General features: G+C 42.1%; 1 protein-coding gene across 1 annotated transcript in view; it reads left to right on the plus strand.

The window, feature by feature from the left end:
- Nucleotides 1-15,423, plus strand: part of LOC311101991 (ephrin type-A receptor 4-like) — a gene marked incomplete at its 3' end in the record, with an annotated part of 35,331 nt that overhangs the window by 11,125 nt on the left and 8,783 nt on the right. Inside the window, exon 4 of the mRNA XM_084143217.1 lies at nt 15,198-15,274. Within this exon, the coding sequence (XP_083999343.1) occupies nt 15,198-15,274 (77 nt within the window). The remainder of the gene's footprint in view (nt 1-15,197; nt 15,275-15,423) is intronic.

Below are 15,423 nucleotides of genomic sequence, written 5' to 3' on the forward strand. Positions count from 1 at the left end.
TATCATCAACAGGATTCCTCCCTCTCTCCCCATAACCAGAATTCCTCCTCTTCTCCTTGGAGTGTCCTCCAACTCCAAGATGAGAAATCCATCTCTCCATGTCTTGCACGTTCGTTGTTCGCCGTCAATCCGTTTTTAAGAACGGACAAACAGACTAGCGCTCCATGACCACCACCAATAGCTTACAGAAACAAATGAATGATTCAGCAACACTTAAAAAACGTTAAAAGAATGTAATATAAACTAGACCCTGCTCCAGCAGACGATGTACTTGTTTTATGAATTTTCAATTTTATTTTCCTTTATGTTTTTGGGTAGCATGTAAAGTGAGTGTACGGTAACAGCGAGCATGTGGTAGTGTGATGAGTGTGCACCATGTGTGTTTTGAGTGAGTGAGTGAGTGAGTGAGTGTGTGTTTGTGTCTGTATGAGTGTCAATGATGTCTTCGAAGTACTATCAATAGTTGTCTGTTTTTATGCCACAGTGGAGGGGGTTTACGGATTTGTTTCTGGAATTTCATGAATTGCTTTGTATCTACAAAAACTATGTAAAGTGTGCCACTGCTCATGCTCTGTCAATCCTCTTCAGCAACAGCAGTTAAAGAGCTTTGCCGTTTTCAACACACCCTTAACTGCATTGGCTTTAGTTGTGGGATCCAGTTGGATATATGGACAATGGCCTCCTATACTCACAGAAACACAGAAGGACACACGGACAGTCAGCGGCATAGGCTCTCTCATTAGAAACCAGAGTGGACTCTCCGAGCTGATGCAAAGACATCTCTCCGGATTTTGAGCAGGGGTTGTTTTAAAAGTACGCACCTATATAGCCAACAAGGACTTGATGCTGGGAAGGGTGAAAAGAAGGGGAAATCATTGGTCTCTTTCAATTTTAATTTTTTCAGATATGCACCAAATGACAGTCAGGTTTCATTCAAATGATTAAAAAAAATATATATAACCGTTAATATCTGAATGTTTTTCCGATGATATGTGTTGGTTCACCTACTACAGATTCCTCCGTCCGCCATACCAGCCCAGCTCAATACTCTTCTCTTTGGTGAAGTTGGGTTTTAATCCGTCAAGGACCTGTCATGTGGAAGTATGCAAGAATTGTGAGGAAAGGAAAACAGAATGTACTGTATAATACTTTTTCATTTAGTTAATGATGAAAAAACATAACAAAACACAAATTAATGTTTGTCATTCTATGCCTTCTGATGCCATATGATCCAGCCAGGTAGATCTAACATTCTTTCAATCTATTTTCTTTATTTGTATTTTTATTATTATTATTTGGTCATTTGATTTATTTTGTCAAGGATTTTAGGTACATGTAACTTATGTCATTATTTATGGTATTTTATATCTAGTTTGTAAAGTTATAGCAAAAGTGAAGAAAATGAAGGGTTGCCATATGGTGCATTCTTATTAAAGTAGAAACCATCCGACTGGCTTTGTTTCCTACTTATTATAACCACACACACACACTTGTAAACTTCCCCAGTGAGTTGGCAGTGAGTTCCCTCTGCGGCACATGAGCGCAGATAGATCTTGCTGACCGTGAGCTGCAGGTTGTGTCTCAGGCCACAAGGCGTCGGAGAGCTTATAGCACGGTCGGTGTGTTTAATCAGAATGGCATCTGTTTCCTGCGCTCATTTCCAGCAGCAATAAAACACTGATCGTCCGAGGCTTTGATAGGGAGAGAAAGAGGGAGAACTGAGGCCATTTTTAGAATGTGAGCTGAAGTACTGTATTCTCTGCCAAATGGTATTTTACATGTTTCCTGAGGAAGCACCATAACAAGGCATGCATACATTAGCTAGGGAAGAACGATTGCAGAAGGAGATGCTTATCGGCTTTGAAGGGAAAGTGAGTGGTTTGTGCGTGTATGTCTGTGTGTATGCCTGTGTGTGTGTGTGTTTGCATGTGTGTGTATGTGTGTGTGTATGCGTGCGTGTGTGTGTGTGTATGCCTGCGTGTGTGTGTGTGCGTGTGTATGCCTTCGTGTGTAGGTGTGTGTGTATGCTTTTGTGTGTGTGTGTGTGTGTGTGTGTGTGTGTGTGTGTGTGTGGACGTGTTTAATTATTCTTGTGGGGACCAGAAGCTGTACAATACTGTGTGTGTATGCCTTCGTGTGTGTGTGTGTGTGTGTGTGTGTGTGTGTGTGTGTGTGTGTGTGAGTGTGTGTGTGTATATGCCTGTGTGTGTACTTGCAGTGTAATGTGGTGGATCTTTGAAAGAAGACTGCAGAACATTTCACATTATTAACAACCTCTCCCTCAACGTGATCAAGACAAAGGAGATGATTGTGGACTACAGGAAAAAAAAAGAGGACTGAGCACGCCCCCATTCTCATCGACGGGGCTGTAGTGGAACAGGTTGAGAGCTTCAAGTTCCTTGGTGTCCACATCACCAACAAACTATCATGGTCCAAACACACCAAGACAGTTGTGAAGAGGGCACAACAAAGCCTATTCCCCATCAGGAGACTGAAAAGATTTGGCATGGGTCCTCAGATCCTCAAAAAGTTCTACAGCTGCACCATCGAGAGCATCCTGACTGGTTGCATCACCGCCTGGTATGGCAACTGTTCGGCCTCCGACCGCAAGGCACTACAGAGGGTAGTGCGTACGGCCCAGTACATCACTGGGGCCAAGCTTCCTGCCATCCAGGACCTCTATACAAGGCGGTGTCAGAGGAAGGCCCTAAAAATTATCAAAGACTCCAGCCACCCTAGTCATAGACTGTTCTCTCTGCTACTGCACGGCAAGCGGTACCGGAGCACCAAGTCTAGGTCCAAAAGGCTTCTTAACAGCTTCTACCCCCAAGCCATAAGACTCCTGAACAGCTAATCATGGCTACCCGGACTATTTGCATTGCCCCCCCACCCCAACCCCCTCCTTTACGCTGCTGCTACTCTGTTTATTATCTATGCATAGTCACTTTAACTCTACCCTCATGTACATATTACCTCAATTACCTCGACTAACTGGTGCCCCCACACATTGACTCTGTACCGGTACCCCCTGTATATAGCCTCCCTACTGTTTTTTATTTTACTGCTGCTTTTTAATTATTATTATTATTATTATTATTATTTTTATTATCTATTTTTTACTTAACTTTTCTTAAAAACGGCATTGTTTGTTAAGGGCTTGTAAGTAAGCATTTCACTGTAATGTCTACACCTGTTGTATTCAGCGCATGTGGCAAATACAATTTGATTTGATTTGATTTGAAGTTTAACAAGATCAAACTCCACAGAACATTCCTGTTTTAATGTTCAACGTTATTAGCATGTTTTAATCACTCCTATGTAAATGGTAGATTATGAGACACTCAAGAATAAGGTCTGATTTCATTATTACTGAAACAGGATACAAGTGGAAAATATAAAGATCCAGTCCATTTAAAAAATTGGCGGCCCCTTACACTTCAGTGTTGTGATGCAAAAATTCTAGCAAAATGTATAGTGCATAGAATTAAAAAGGTATTGTCAGACATTATTCATTCTAATCAGACAGGTTTTTTACATGGCCGATACATTGGAGATAATATAAGGCAAATACTGGAAACAATAGAACACTATGGAAAATCTGGGAAACCAGGCCTACTATTCATAGCAGACTTCGAAAAGGCATTTGATAAAGTACGACTGGGGTTTATATATAAATGCCTGGAGCATTTCAATTTTGGACAATCTCTTATAAAATGGGTTAAAATCATGTATAGTAACCCTAGGTGTAAAATAGTAAATAATGGCTATTTCTCCAAAAGTTTTAAACTGTCAAGAGGAGTGAAACAAGGTTGTCCACTATCGGCATATCTATTTATTATTGCCATCGAGATGTTAGCTATTAAAATCAGATCCAACAATAATATCAAGGGATTAGAAATCCAGGGCTTAAAAACAAAGGTGTTATTGTACGCTGATGATTCATGTTTTCTTTTAAATCCACAACTTAAATCCCTCCACAGCCTCATAGAGGATCTAGATACATTTTCGAACCTCTCTGGATTACAACCAAATTATGATAAATGTACTATGTTACATATTGGATCACTAAAAAATACAATTTTTACATTACCTTGTAGTTTACCAATACAATGGTCTGATGGTGATGTGGATATACTCAGAATACATATCCCAAATGAAATAAATGATCTCACTCCAATAAATGTTAATGAAAGTTAGCAAAAATAGATAAGATCTTGCTACCATGGAAAGGTAAATACCTATCAATTTGTGGGAAAATCACCCTGATTAGCTCTTTAGTATTATCCCAGTTTACCTATTTGCTTATGGTCTTGCCTACGCCTAGCGAACAGTTTTTTAAATTATATGAGAAAAAAATATTCCATTTTATTTGGAACGGCAAGCCAGACAAAATTAAACGGGCCAATCTATATAATGAATATGAATTCGGAGGACAGAAATTATTAAATATTAAAGCATTAGACCTATCACTAAAAGCTTCAGTCATACAATAATTATACTTAAATCCGAACTAGTTCTCTAGCAATCTAGTAAGATTGTCTCACCCAATGTTCAAGAAGGGACTTTTTCCCTTTATTCAAATTACAACCCCTCACTTTCAGGTATTTGAAAAGGAAATAATCTCCCAAATATCACTATTTCTAAAACAAGCCATAGAAAGTTGGTTGCAATTTCAATTTAATCCTCCAGAAATGACAGAACAAATATTGCAACAAATATTGTGGTTAAACTCAAATATACTAATTGATGAGAAACCGTTCTTTTTTGAGAAAATGTTTAAAAAAGGTATAATCTTCGTAAATGATATTACCAGCAACAGTGAGTTATGTCGCACATTCAGCTAACAAAAACATATGGAAATGTCTGCTCTACCCAAAATTACAACCAAATAATTGCAGCATCCATGCAAAAATGGAAGAGGAAAGTGGAAGGAGGAAAAAGTAAGGAACTTGTCTGTCGGCCTTGCATTAAAGAACATAATTGATTAAGGAAAATTGTGATTAATAAAAAAGTTTAACAGTTTAATTTAAGGACCAAAAGATTGACAGCTGTCCCATATAGATTGCAAAATAGTTGGGAAGAGATTTTTGAAGTACCGATTCCATGGCATAGTGTTTATGAACTGATACGCGAAACGACGCCGGATTCAAAACTTAGAATTTTTCAATTTAAATTATTATATAAAATTATTGCTACCAATATAATGTTATTTGTATGGGGGATACAATCTTCCCAGCTCTGCAGATTTGGCTGTGAAGAGACAGAATCATTAGATCATTTGTTTTGGTACTGTCCATTTGTAGCTTGTTTCTGGACACTTGTTTCAGGAATAAAGAGAATCAGAGGTTTGACAGTGAGAGGCAGATAGGAATAGAGAGAAGCAGAGGTTTGACAGTGAGAGAGACATATAGGAATAGAGAGAAGCAGAGATTTGACAGAGAGAGAGAGAGAGAGAGAGAGAGAGGGAGAGAGAGAGAGGAATAGAGAGAATCAGAGGTTTGACAGTGAGAAAGGCAGATAGGAATAGAGAGACAACGAGAAGCAGAGGTTTGACAGAGAGTGAGACAGATAGGAATAGAGAGAAGCAGAGGTTTGACAGTGAGAGAGAGACAGATAGGAATAGAGAGAAGCAGAGGTTTGACAGAGAGAGCGAGAGAGAGACAGATAGGAATAGAGAGAAGCAGAGGTTTGACAGAGAGAGAGACAGATAGGAATAGAGAGAAGCAGAGGTTTGACAGAGAGAGAGAGAGAGATAGAGAGAGAGAGACAGATAGGAATAGATAGAAGCAGAGGTTTGACAGAGAGAGAGAGAGAGAGAGAGAGAGAGAGAGAGAGATAGGAATAGAGAGAAGCAGAGGTTTGACAGAGAGATGGAGAAGATGAAAGAGATAAAACGAGACGGAAATTAGAAAGAGCTGCACAGAGAAAGTAAAAAGACAGAAAGGCAGAAAGAGAGGTGTAGGTCATTTTGAAATGCTAGGTCTCTAGTCTAATGGTCTAGGTCTCATGCTAGGTTTCTAGTCTAATGGTCTAGGTCTCTCATGCTAGGTCTCTAGTCTAATGGTCTAGGTCTCTAATGCTAGGTTTCTAGTCTAATGGTCTAGGTCTCTAATGCTAGGTCTCTAGTCTAATGGTCTAGGTCTCTAATGCTAGGTCTCTAGTCTAATGGTCTAAGTCTCTAATGCTAGGTCTCTAGTCTAATGGTCTAGGTCTCTAATGCTAGGTCTCTAGTCTGCATAATAAGCTAAGTCAATCAAAGTCATCTTGAAAGCTCAGGTATTGACCAATGTTTTGGGACACGAGATTTGGAATTCAGTCTCTCTCCTCACCACTTCTACAAGCAAATGACAGCAGTCACCACCACAACCAAATCGGTCCTCTCAATAACTTGGTTTGACCTCTTTAGTTCTTCCCAATGAGGTCCAAGAACATTCTCTGATGTATTGTGTTAATCATTCCTTTCATTAGGGAGAAGCTAAACTGCAGATGGTGGAAAAGCCATGCCAATGTTTACACCATTATTATAATATACTGTATCTGGCATTCATGTGGAGCAATGTACCACAATGTGAAATATTATACCATATTTATTTTCATGAAAATAAATTAAACGTTTTCTGGCGTTTTTCTATAACATCTTGTTCAGATGTTTGTGGAAATGGTCTGAAATCCACGTTTTAGACGTCACTTGAGATTGAGATAATTTGGACCCACCTATGTTGTCACTTAAACACAGACTTAAAATAGGGCAAAGGCTTGAGTCAACGTTCAACATTCCCAGCCCTACCAACCCCCACAAACCCGCTTTTTCAAGCGATGTAATTGAAAAACCTTCAGATGAAGTGCTAGCTTCTCAAACTGGCTTAACCCTCCAACCCCTTACTGTCAGAGCCAAGGTTAAGATTGGAACCTTTTGTGATGCTACTCAATTTGAAGATTTGAAAGGCAGACTTTGCCAGTATGAACCAGTGACAATAGTGCAACACCTCTTCACATTGATCTCTCCATGAACAGCATCTACTGTGTAGGGACTCTAGAGTCTAGAGGGGGTCCTTCAGTCAGGTTCCGACAATGTCATAACCCAAACGCTTCCACTCTAATCTCTGGACCAACATTATTCTCATGGCTAAATCCAAGGAGAGGGAAGTGTTTTGCTGTTTCACAAAGCTGTCCAGGTGGCTGACTGGAGGGTGACTGGAGTGAAAATGTGCTATTATGACTCACAGGGAATTAGTGTGCTATTGTGAAATAGTGCCATTATGAAGAAAGGGGAAATATCGAAGCTAAGCAACCAACAGGGACCTGCATGCAAAAAAATACAAGAAAAAATGTAAACCCTGTTAGAGTTGAAAGGCCTGGTGGGAAAAGTGCTGGGTAGAAACCCTCCCCTCCAGACATCAGGGTTTATTGATCGAGACGCTTCTAGCACTGTGCTGCTGACCTTGTGGAGACTTGCCAAGCTTTTACCTCTGATGGATAACAGAGAATAGTCTTGGTGAAAAACAGAAACCTAAAACAAAAAATGAACGTGATAGAAAGACAGAGCATGTGTTAATTTAGATTGAGCTTTCTCTAAAAGTATTTAGTTCAGAGTATAACGTTTGTTTTTGTGTTGCGTTCATTTGACAGACACAGGAGACTGTAACTATCGCAGACTAACACCCAACAACATGAAAAAGCACTTATGGGAGTTCCTCCTCCTCTAGCAACAACCCGGTCCAGAGGCACAGTTTTCCAGGACTCTCCACAGTGATGTCGGAAAATGAACGGAATATGATGGAGGACCTAGGAACTAAACAAACAAGGAAAAATAGAGCTCTGAAACAGAATGACAAAGCTATTGAAACAGGAACATCAGCAAAATAATACCAGTGAAGATGGAAGGATGAGATTTTTCACTAGCGTGAAGCTCCACTTTCCCTTGAGAGAAAGAGAAAGATTTGAGGAGAAAGAGACCCGGGAAAATAAAAGATCTAGAAAAAAATCAAAACTAAACTTTATTTTCAGCAAACTTAACATGTGTAAATATTTGTATGAACATAACAAGATTCAACAACTGAGACATAAACTGAACAAGTTCTACAGAAATTGAATAATGTGTCCCTGAACAAAAGGGGGGTCAAAATCAAAAGTAACAGTCAGTATCTGGTGTGGCCACCAGCTGCATTAAGTACTGCAGTGCATCTCCTCCTCATGGACTGAACCAGATTTGCCAGTTCTTGCTGTGAGATGTTACCCCACTCTTCCACTAAGACATCTGCAAGTTCGCGGACATTTCTGGGGGGAATGGCCCTAGCCCTATCCCTCACCCTCCAATCCAACAGGTCCCAGACGTGCTCAATGGGATTGAGATCCAGCCTCTTTGCTGGCCATGGCAGAACACTGACATTCCTGTCTTGCAGGAAATCACGCACTGAACGAGCAGTATGGCTGGTGGCATTGTCATGCTGGAGGGTCATGTCAAGATGAGCCTGCAGGAAGTGTACCACATGAGGGAGGATGATGTTTTCCCTGTAACGCACAGTGTTGAGATTGCCTGCAATGACAACAAGCTCAGTCCGATGATGCTGTGACAAACCGCCCCAGACCATGACGGACCCTCCACCTCCAAATTGATCACACTCCAGAGTACAGGCCTCGGTTTAACGCTCATTCCTTCGACGATAAACACGAATCCGACCATCACCCCTGGTGAGACAAAACCGCGACTTGTCAGTGAAGAGCACTTTTTGCCAGTCCTGTATGGTCCAGCAACAGTGGGTTTGTGCCCATAGGCGACGTTGTTGCCGGTGATGTCTGGTGAGGACCTGCCTTACAACAGGCCTACAAGCCCTCAGTCCAGCCTCTCTCAGCCTATTGCGGACAGTCTGAGAACTGATGGAGGGATTGTGCGTTCCTGGTGTAACTCGGGCAGTTGTTGTTGCCATCCTGTACCTGTCCCGCAGGTGTGATGTTCGGATGTACCGATCCTGTGCAGGTGTTGTTACACGTGGTCTGCCACTGCGAGGACAATCAGCTGTCCGTCCTGTCTCCCTGTAGGGCTGTCTTAGGCGTCTCACAGTACGAACATTGCAATTTATTGCCCTGGCCACATCTGCAGTCCTCATGCCTCCTTGCAGCATGCCTAAGGCACGTTCACGCAGATGAGCAGGGACCCTGGGAATCTTTTTTTTGGTGTTTTTCAGAGTCAGTAGAAAGGCCTCTTTAGTGTCCTAGGTTTTCATAACTGTGACCTTAATTGCCTACCGTCTGTAAGCTGTTAGTGTCTTAACGACCGTTCCACAGGTGCATGTTCATAAATTGTTTATGGTTCATTGAACAAGCATGGGAAACAGTGTTTAAACTCTTTACAATGAAGATCTGTGAAGTTATTTGAATTTTTACTCATTATCTTTGAAAGACAGGGTCCTGAAAAAGGGACATTTCTTTTTTTGCTGAGTTTATAAAATGCTTCTATGTATTTATTTATCCTTCCAGTAACCTCTGAATATATCTCCCCTAAATGGGAGGTTGGTCCCTCCCTCCCTCCCTCCCTCCCTCCTCTCCTCTCCCCCTCCCCTTCTCCTCCTTCAGGCTCCTCTAATCTTGCAACATTATTTTATTATGACACTCACTTTCAACTCCTTTAATTGGGGACTGACAAGCCTGCAGCCAACTTCTGTCGGCTGGAGGGTGAAGGGAGGGGTGAAGGGAGGGATCGGAGGAGTAGTGGGTCGGGAGTAGAGGATGGGAGGGAAATGGGAGACGCAACTGAACTTGTGTTTACGAATTCTCTGTTCGTCACCTCGTAAAACATGTCAGTTTTTAAACATGTCATCGTCCACACATCTGTCTGAGAGCTGCAGGGAGGATCAGGATAACATGGACCCATAACTCACTGGTTATATCCTCCTGGCTGCTGCTTATCCAAGATGGACTCCACTTGGCAATAACAGCCATAGACATATGCCTATAACAAAGCGACCGTAGACTTCGACAAGGGAAACTCTCAACACTCGATACTCACACAGAAGCATACATATCCCCACAAGACAAAAGTGGTCAATAAGTTGTCCTTCACCTGCTTTATGTCTGGAGAATGACTACCTCCAGTGGGATTATCCCTAGTGATTGCTTGTGTGTATGCTGTTGGACTTGTAGGTTTATCAGTGTGTCCAGGACCAGGCTAATCTTACCTCCAGGCCTGGGGGTCTATTCAGCCAGCCGGACGGCCGTTAGGCTACTCCCAGATGAAGGTGAGGGGGGTCAGCCACTTGACCACTCAGTGGCTCCTCAGCTCCTTATCCTTCTGCTGCAGAGCTGGCCCCATCTTATATCCTGACCTCTGACCCCTGTTGTAATCTCCAGAACAAACCACTATCCCCTAACTGCTGTCTGTCTGTCTGTCTGTTTGTCCAGCCCATTGGCCTGCCTCGTCAGCACACAACTGGAAGGTGAGGGAGGGAGGTATGGGTAGGGTGGCGGTGGTGGGGTGATTTTGAATGGTTCAGGGATTGTGTGTGTGTGTGTGTGTGTGTGTGTGTTTGTGTGTGCGTGCGTGCGTATGTGTAGGTTCAGGGTGGATTAGGGTGACATCCCTGCAGGCCAACCACAGGTTAATCAAGTCGCCCCCTCCTCTCCACTCCTCCCTCCCCTCCTCTCCTCCCTCTCCTTCAATCCCCCTGAACTATCTCCTGATGAACGCTTGAGGCTCAATTAGTTTGAACAGAACCTTGTTATCACATATCAGTGCAGAAATACCCCTGATAACAGTATGAGAGAGAGAGAGAGAGAGAGAGAGATAGTGGGGGGGTGGGGAGTTCAGAGAGATCAGATCCGCGCTAGCAGACATCCACATAGCGGGTTTTTTGGCGGGGTCGGAGGTGGACCTGCATTAGAGCTGTCAAATCTAGCCCTTAATCTAATTGAACACACAAATTACTTTGCTTCATTATGCATTTATGTCCAGTACATTATTTTACATGCTAGCTAAGTAGTTAAAAAGTAGTAAGTAGTTGCAAAGTTGCTAATTAGCTAAAATGCTGAAGTTGTCCATCATGTGATTCGAACATGTAACGTTTGGGTTGCTAGACCAACCTCCCTCCTATCGTTTCTGTCTTAACATTTTTCTGCAGTGGGCTAAATCATGGTCACACAGAGTGATTATTGGTCGTCTTAAACAAATCTACTATGAAACAAAAGTATACACCTCACACACATGGTTATGAGCTTAAAAAAAAGAAGACATCTGTACCATGTCAGATATAGAGTTGAAATTTATTCAATTTTGAGTGGGCTAAATCATGGTCACACAGAGTGATTATTGGTGATTATTGGTCGTCTTAAACAAATCTACTATGAAACAAAAGTATACACCTCACACACATGGTTATGAGCTTAAAAAAAAGAAGACATCTGTACCATGTCAGATATAGAGTTGAAATTTATTCAATTTTGAGTTTGCATCCCAATATTACACTTTATATACATCACAGAAGACTGAAATGTAACAAAACTGACATAGAAACACCGGATTTTTGTCATTTTTAAATTTATAATCTCGATTAATTATGAAATTATGACAAATATTAATAACATTCCAGCCTTGAGGCCAAAGAGGGTGCTTTTGGTCATTGACTGCAGGAAAGGGCTACGTGACCTACTGCCTTCATCTGTGATTGAAATGCACTATACACAAAATCATGTGGTGGACACAAGAAAATTTACTTTTTTGTGTGTCTGTCACAAATTTTGCATACGTCTATTGGGTCTATTTTACGATCATTTCTGATAGCGGGTTCACACTTTCTATCACTCTTTTGAACTTCTAACGTGGTAGGGAAAGGGTGTGGTTTGTGACACAAAAGAGCAGCCGCTCACCGATATGTCAGCTCATTACCACAGTTACTCCTCCAACACTGTCAAAACATCTGCTATGCCGATAACTGCCAACGCGGGTTAATGCTCTATCTGATTGAATCGCGGGCGTATAGACAGTATACTAGAAAAAGAAAGAGGGAGAAAAGTGATGATAGGGCTGAGAGAGATTCAATACAAACATTTTACTTATTCCAATCCACTCTTTCACTCTGAGGAGAATGGAAAGAAGTTCAAACTAAAAAAAATAGAATGAAAAATAAAATGATAGAGTGAAAGAAAAGGCACCTCGCGACACACAAATCATCCATCATCGAGTGGTTTCAAACTGATGGTGAAAGAAAGGAATATAGATTGACTGAGACACACAAGACTGGTAATACCACTGAGATTCTGGCTCGGCTGGGGGTTTTCTGTTCAACAGGGCTCAGACATGGAACAGTGACAACAATAAGATTCCTATCGGCCTAACATCTGGGCATATCCCTCCTCAAACACTCATTCTTAATCCCTCCGCTTTCAGCGGTTTGGAGAATGGAATTAAAATAGTGCCTTCGTCAGGGGAGTGTGGTCTGACATACTTTGATAAGATCAAGAATTGAGAATGGTCTGTGATTGAAACTCTTGTACATATGGGCCCCTTGCATGCCCTGTTTCCTTCTGCGTGTGTACAGGGATGTGTGTGTGTGGGTGTGTGTAACAGTTTGTGTATGTGTGTGAGTGCGTGCGTGCGTGTGTGTTGGTGTGTGTGTGTGCACTACATGTGGGTGTTTATGTGTGTTAGATATAAAGTCCAGCCCTGTTCACCTCCCTAATTCAACTTTATCCCCTAACAATTTCTGTGCTCCAAACCTCCATACCTCCACCCCCTCAGTCTGGCCATCTCTACCCTGACTCAGAGTGGGGGAGTCTGGGGTAGAGTAAAGAGCTAGGCTGGGGCTTTCACCCATACCTAACCCCATCCACAGGTTGTCTCCCCCTGTATTGGCTCTGGCTGAATGATTAATATTAGCCTTGCTAACTCAGTCCACTGGTCCAACAACAACACCAGGCCCAGAACCAGGCCAACAGACTGCAGTGTGTGAGAGGTCTTCCTGTGGCCCTAGAGACAAGGCAAGAATGTGTCTGTGTGTATTAGTGAGTGTGTGTTTGTGTGTGTCAGTGGGAAAAAGTGTGTGTTTGTGTGTAGGTGAGAGAGTTTGCATGTTTGTGTTTATTAGTGAGAGTGTGTGTTTGTGTAAGGTTTATTTGTGAGTGGTTTTTGGGGTTTTATTAGAATCCCCATTAGCTGTTGCGAAAGCAGCAGCTATTCTTCCTGGGGTCCACACAAAACATGAAACATTACATAATACAGAACATCAATAGAAAAGAACAGCTGAAGGACAGAACTACATACATTAAAAAATGGCACACATAGCCTACATATCAATACATACACACAAAATATCTAGGTCAAATAGGGGAGAGGCATTGTGAGGTGTTGCTTTTTCTGTTTTTTAAACCAGGTTTTCTGTTCATTTGAGCAATATGAGATGGAAGGGAGTTCCATGCAATAATGGCTCTATATAAAACTGTACGCTTTCTTGAATTTGTTCTATATTTGAGGACTATAAAAAGACCCCTGGTGGAATGTCTGGTAGGGTAAGTGTGTGTGTCAGAGCTGTGCGTAAATTGACTATGCAAACTATTTGGAATTTGCAACACATTGTTTCTTATAAAAAGAAGAAGTGATGCAGTCAGTCTCTCCTCAACTCTTAGCGAAGAGAGACTGGCATGCATAGTATTTATATTAGCTCTCTGATTACAATGAAGAGCAAGAAGTGCCGCTCTGTTCTGGGCCAGATGCAGCTTAACTAGGTCTTTCTTAGTAGCACTTGATCACATGACTGGACAATAATCAAGATAAGACAAAACTAGAGCCTGCAGGACTTGCTTTGTGTAGTATGGTGTCAAAAAAGCAGAACATATTTTTATCGCGGACAGACCTCTCCCCATCTTGACAACCATTGAATCTATATGTTTTGACCATGACAGTTTATAATCTAAGGTAACACCAGTAATTTAGTCTCCTCAACTTGTTCAACAGCCACACCATTCATTACCAGATTCAGCTGAAGTCTAGAGTTCAGGGAAAAATTTGTACCAAATTGTGATGCGTGATTTGAAGGAGTCAGGCGCTGGAGGGTAAATCACAGTATACAGAGTTTATTCCGTAATCCAGCGTAACCAGTCCAGTGCGCAAAACAGGCGCACTGGAACAAACATGCACACAGGGAAAATACCCTGGCAATACAAAATACTGAGCTCAACCGAACTACTAATCCTCACAATGAACAATCACCCACAAGGACAGGGGGGCAGAGGGAACACTTAAACACGTACTAATGAGGGGAATATGAACCAGGTGGGTGTAATTGACAAGACAAGACAAATGGAATGATGAGATATGGAGCGGCAGTGGCTTGAAGGCCGGTGACGACGAACGCCGAAGCCTGCCTAAACAAGGAGGGGAGGCAGCTTCGGAGGAAGTCGTGACACAAATACAATGCTCTTAGTTTTAGAGATGTTCAGGATCAGGTTATTACTGGCCACCATAATGTGGTTGTGTGTGTTCTTGCTTGTGTATGCATTAGTGTGTTCCGGATCTAATTGGAGACTAGGAATGTAAACCAGGTGAGAGAGCGTCAATTGGTCCCTCTCTGTTTACTTAGAGGCTGTAGGTCTATTCTATAGGAGGTGCACACGTTGATGGCGTCAGCTCTTGGCCACAATGAGGTTAGCATTATGAAGAGAGCTGTGTTATGGCTCACCGGTTAGCCTGCTAGCGCTGTTTGAACTCATGGCACTGCTCAGCTCAGTCCATTAAGTGGCTATAAAGGGCCACCTAAGCACCACAGCCAGGAACTGACTACAGACCTGGAGAAGTAGCTAGCTGCTCACAGACCAAGAGCAACAAGCTGTACCTGGGAACATGCTGACCTTCTAAATGAAGCCTTTTCACTGAGTGAATCATATACAATATGAATTTTAAAAAACAATGACATCACATATCTGTTACTACTTTGTCTCCCTTGATGAGTAGTTCTGTATTAGATATGGGTGGTTTTACAACTAGTGTTTGATTGTCAACCAGCTCTCTTGAAGGAGGGGTACCTCCATCCCCTTTATGGCCGTATCTGAGTGGACCTGCTGGGGAGCACGTGGATGGACTATCACCATGGGAATCTGAGTCTCGCCCCTGTTAATTGACGATTAAACTGGGTCACAGAACCCATTGTGAGGAATCAGCCTGATGGGACCACTTAGGTAACCTCTTCATTCTATTGCTGTGTTCCTGTCAGTGTCACAGGGGAACTGGTGTGCTGTGCTCACACACAGAGCACATGGTTATATAGACGTCATGGGAGTGGACCTGGAAGTGAGGGACTGGTTGGGAAATATATCCAAGATGAACATATGTCTGTAAACAGAGTAGGGTATTATATATTGCTCTTTGGAGATTGATTAAGTTGTTCGGAATTTATATTGTGTTACTACAGCTTAATTAGCTGTGTGTGTATGCGTGTG

This window comes from Coregonus lavaretus (assembly GCF_964263955.1).
Source record: "Coregonus lavaretus genome assembly, chromosome: 26".
NCBI lineage: Eukaryota > Metazoa > Chordata > Actinopteri > Salmoniformes > Salmonidae > Coregonus > Coregonus lavaretus.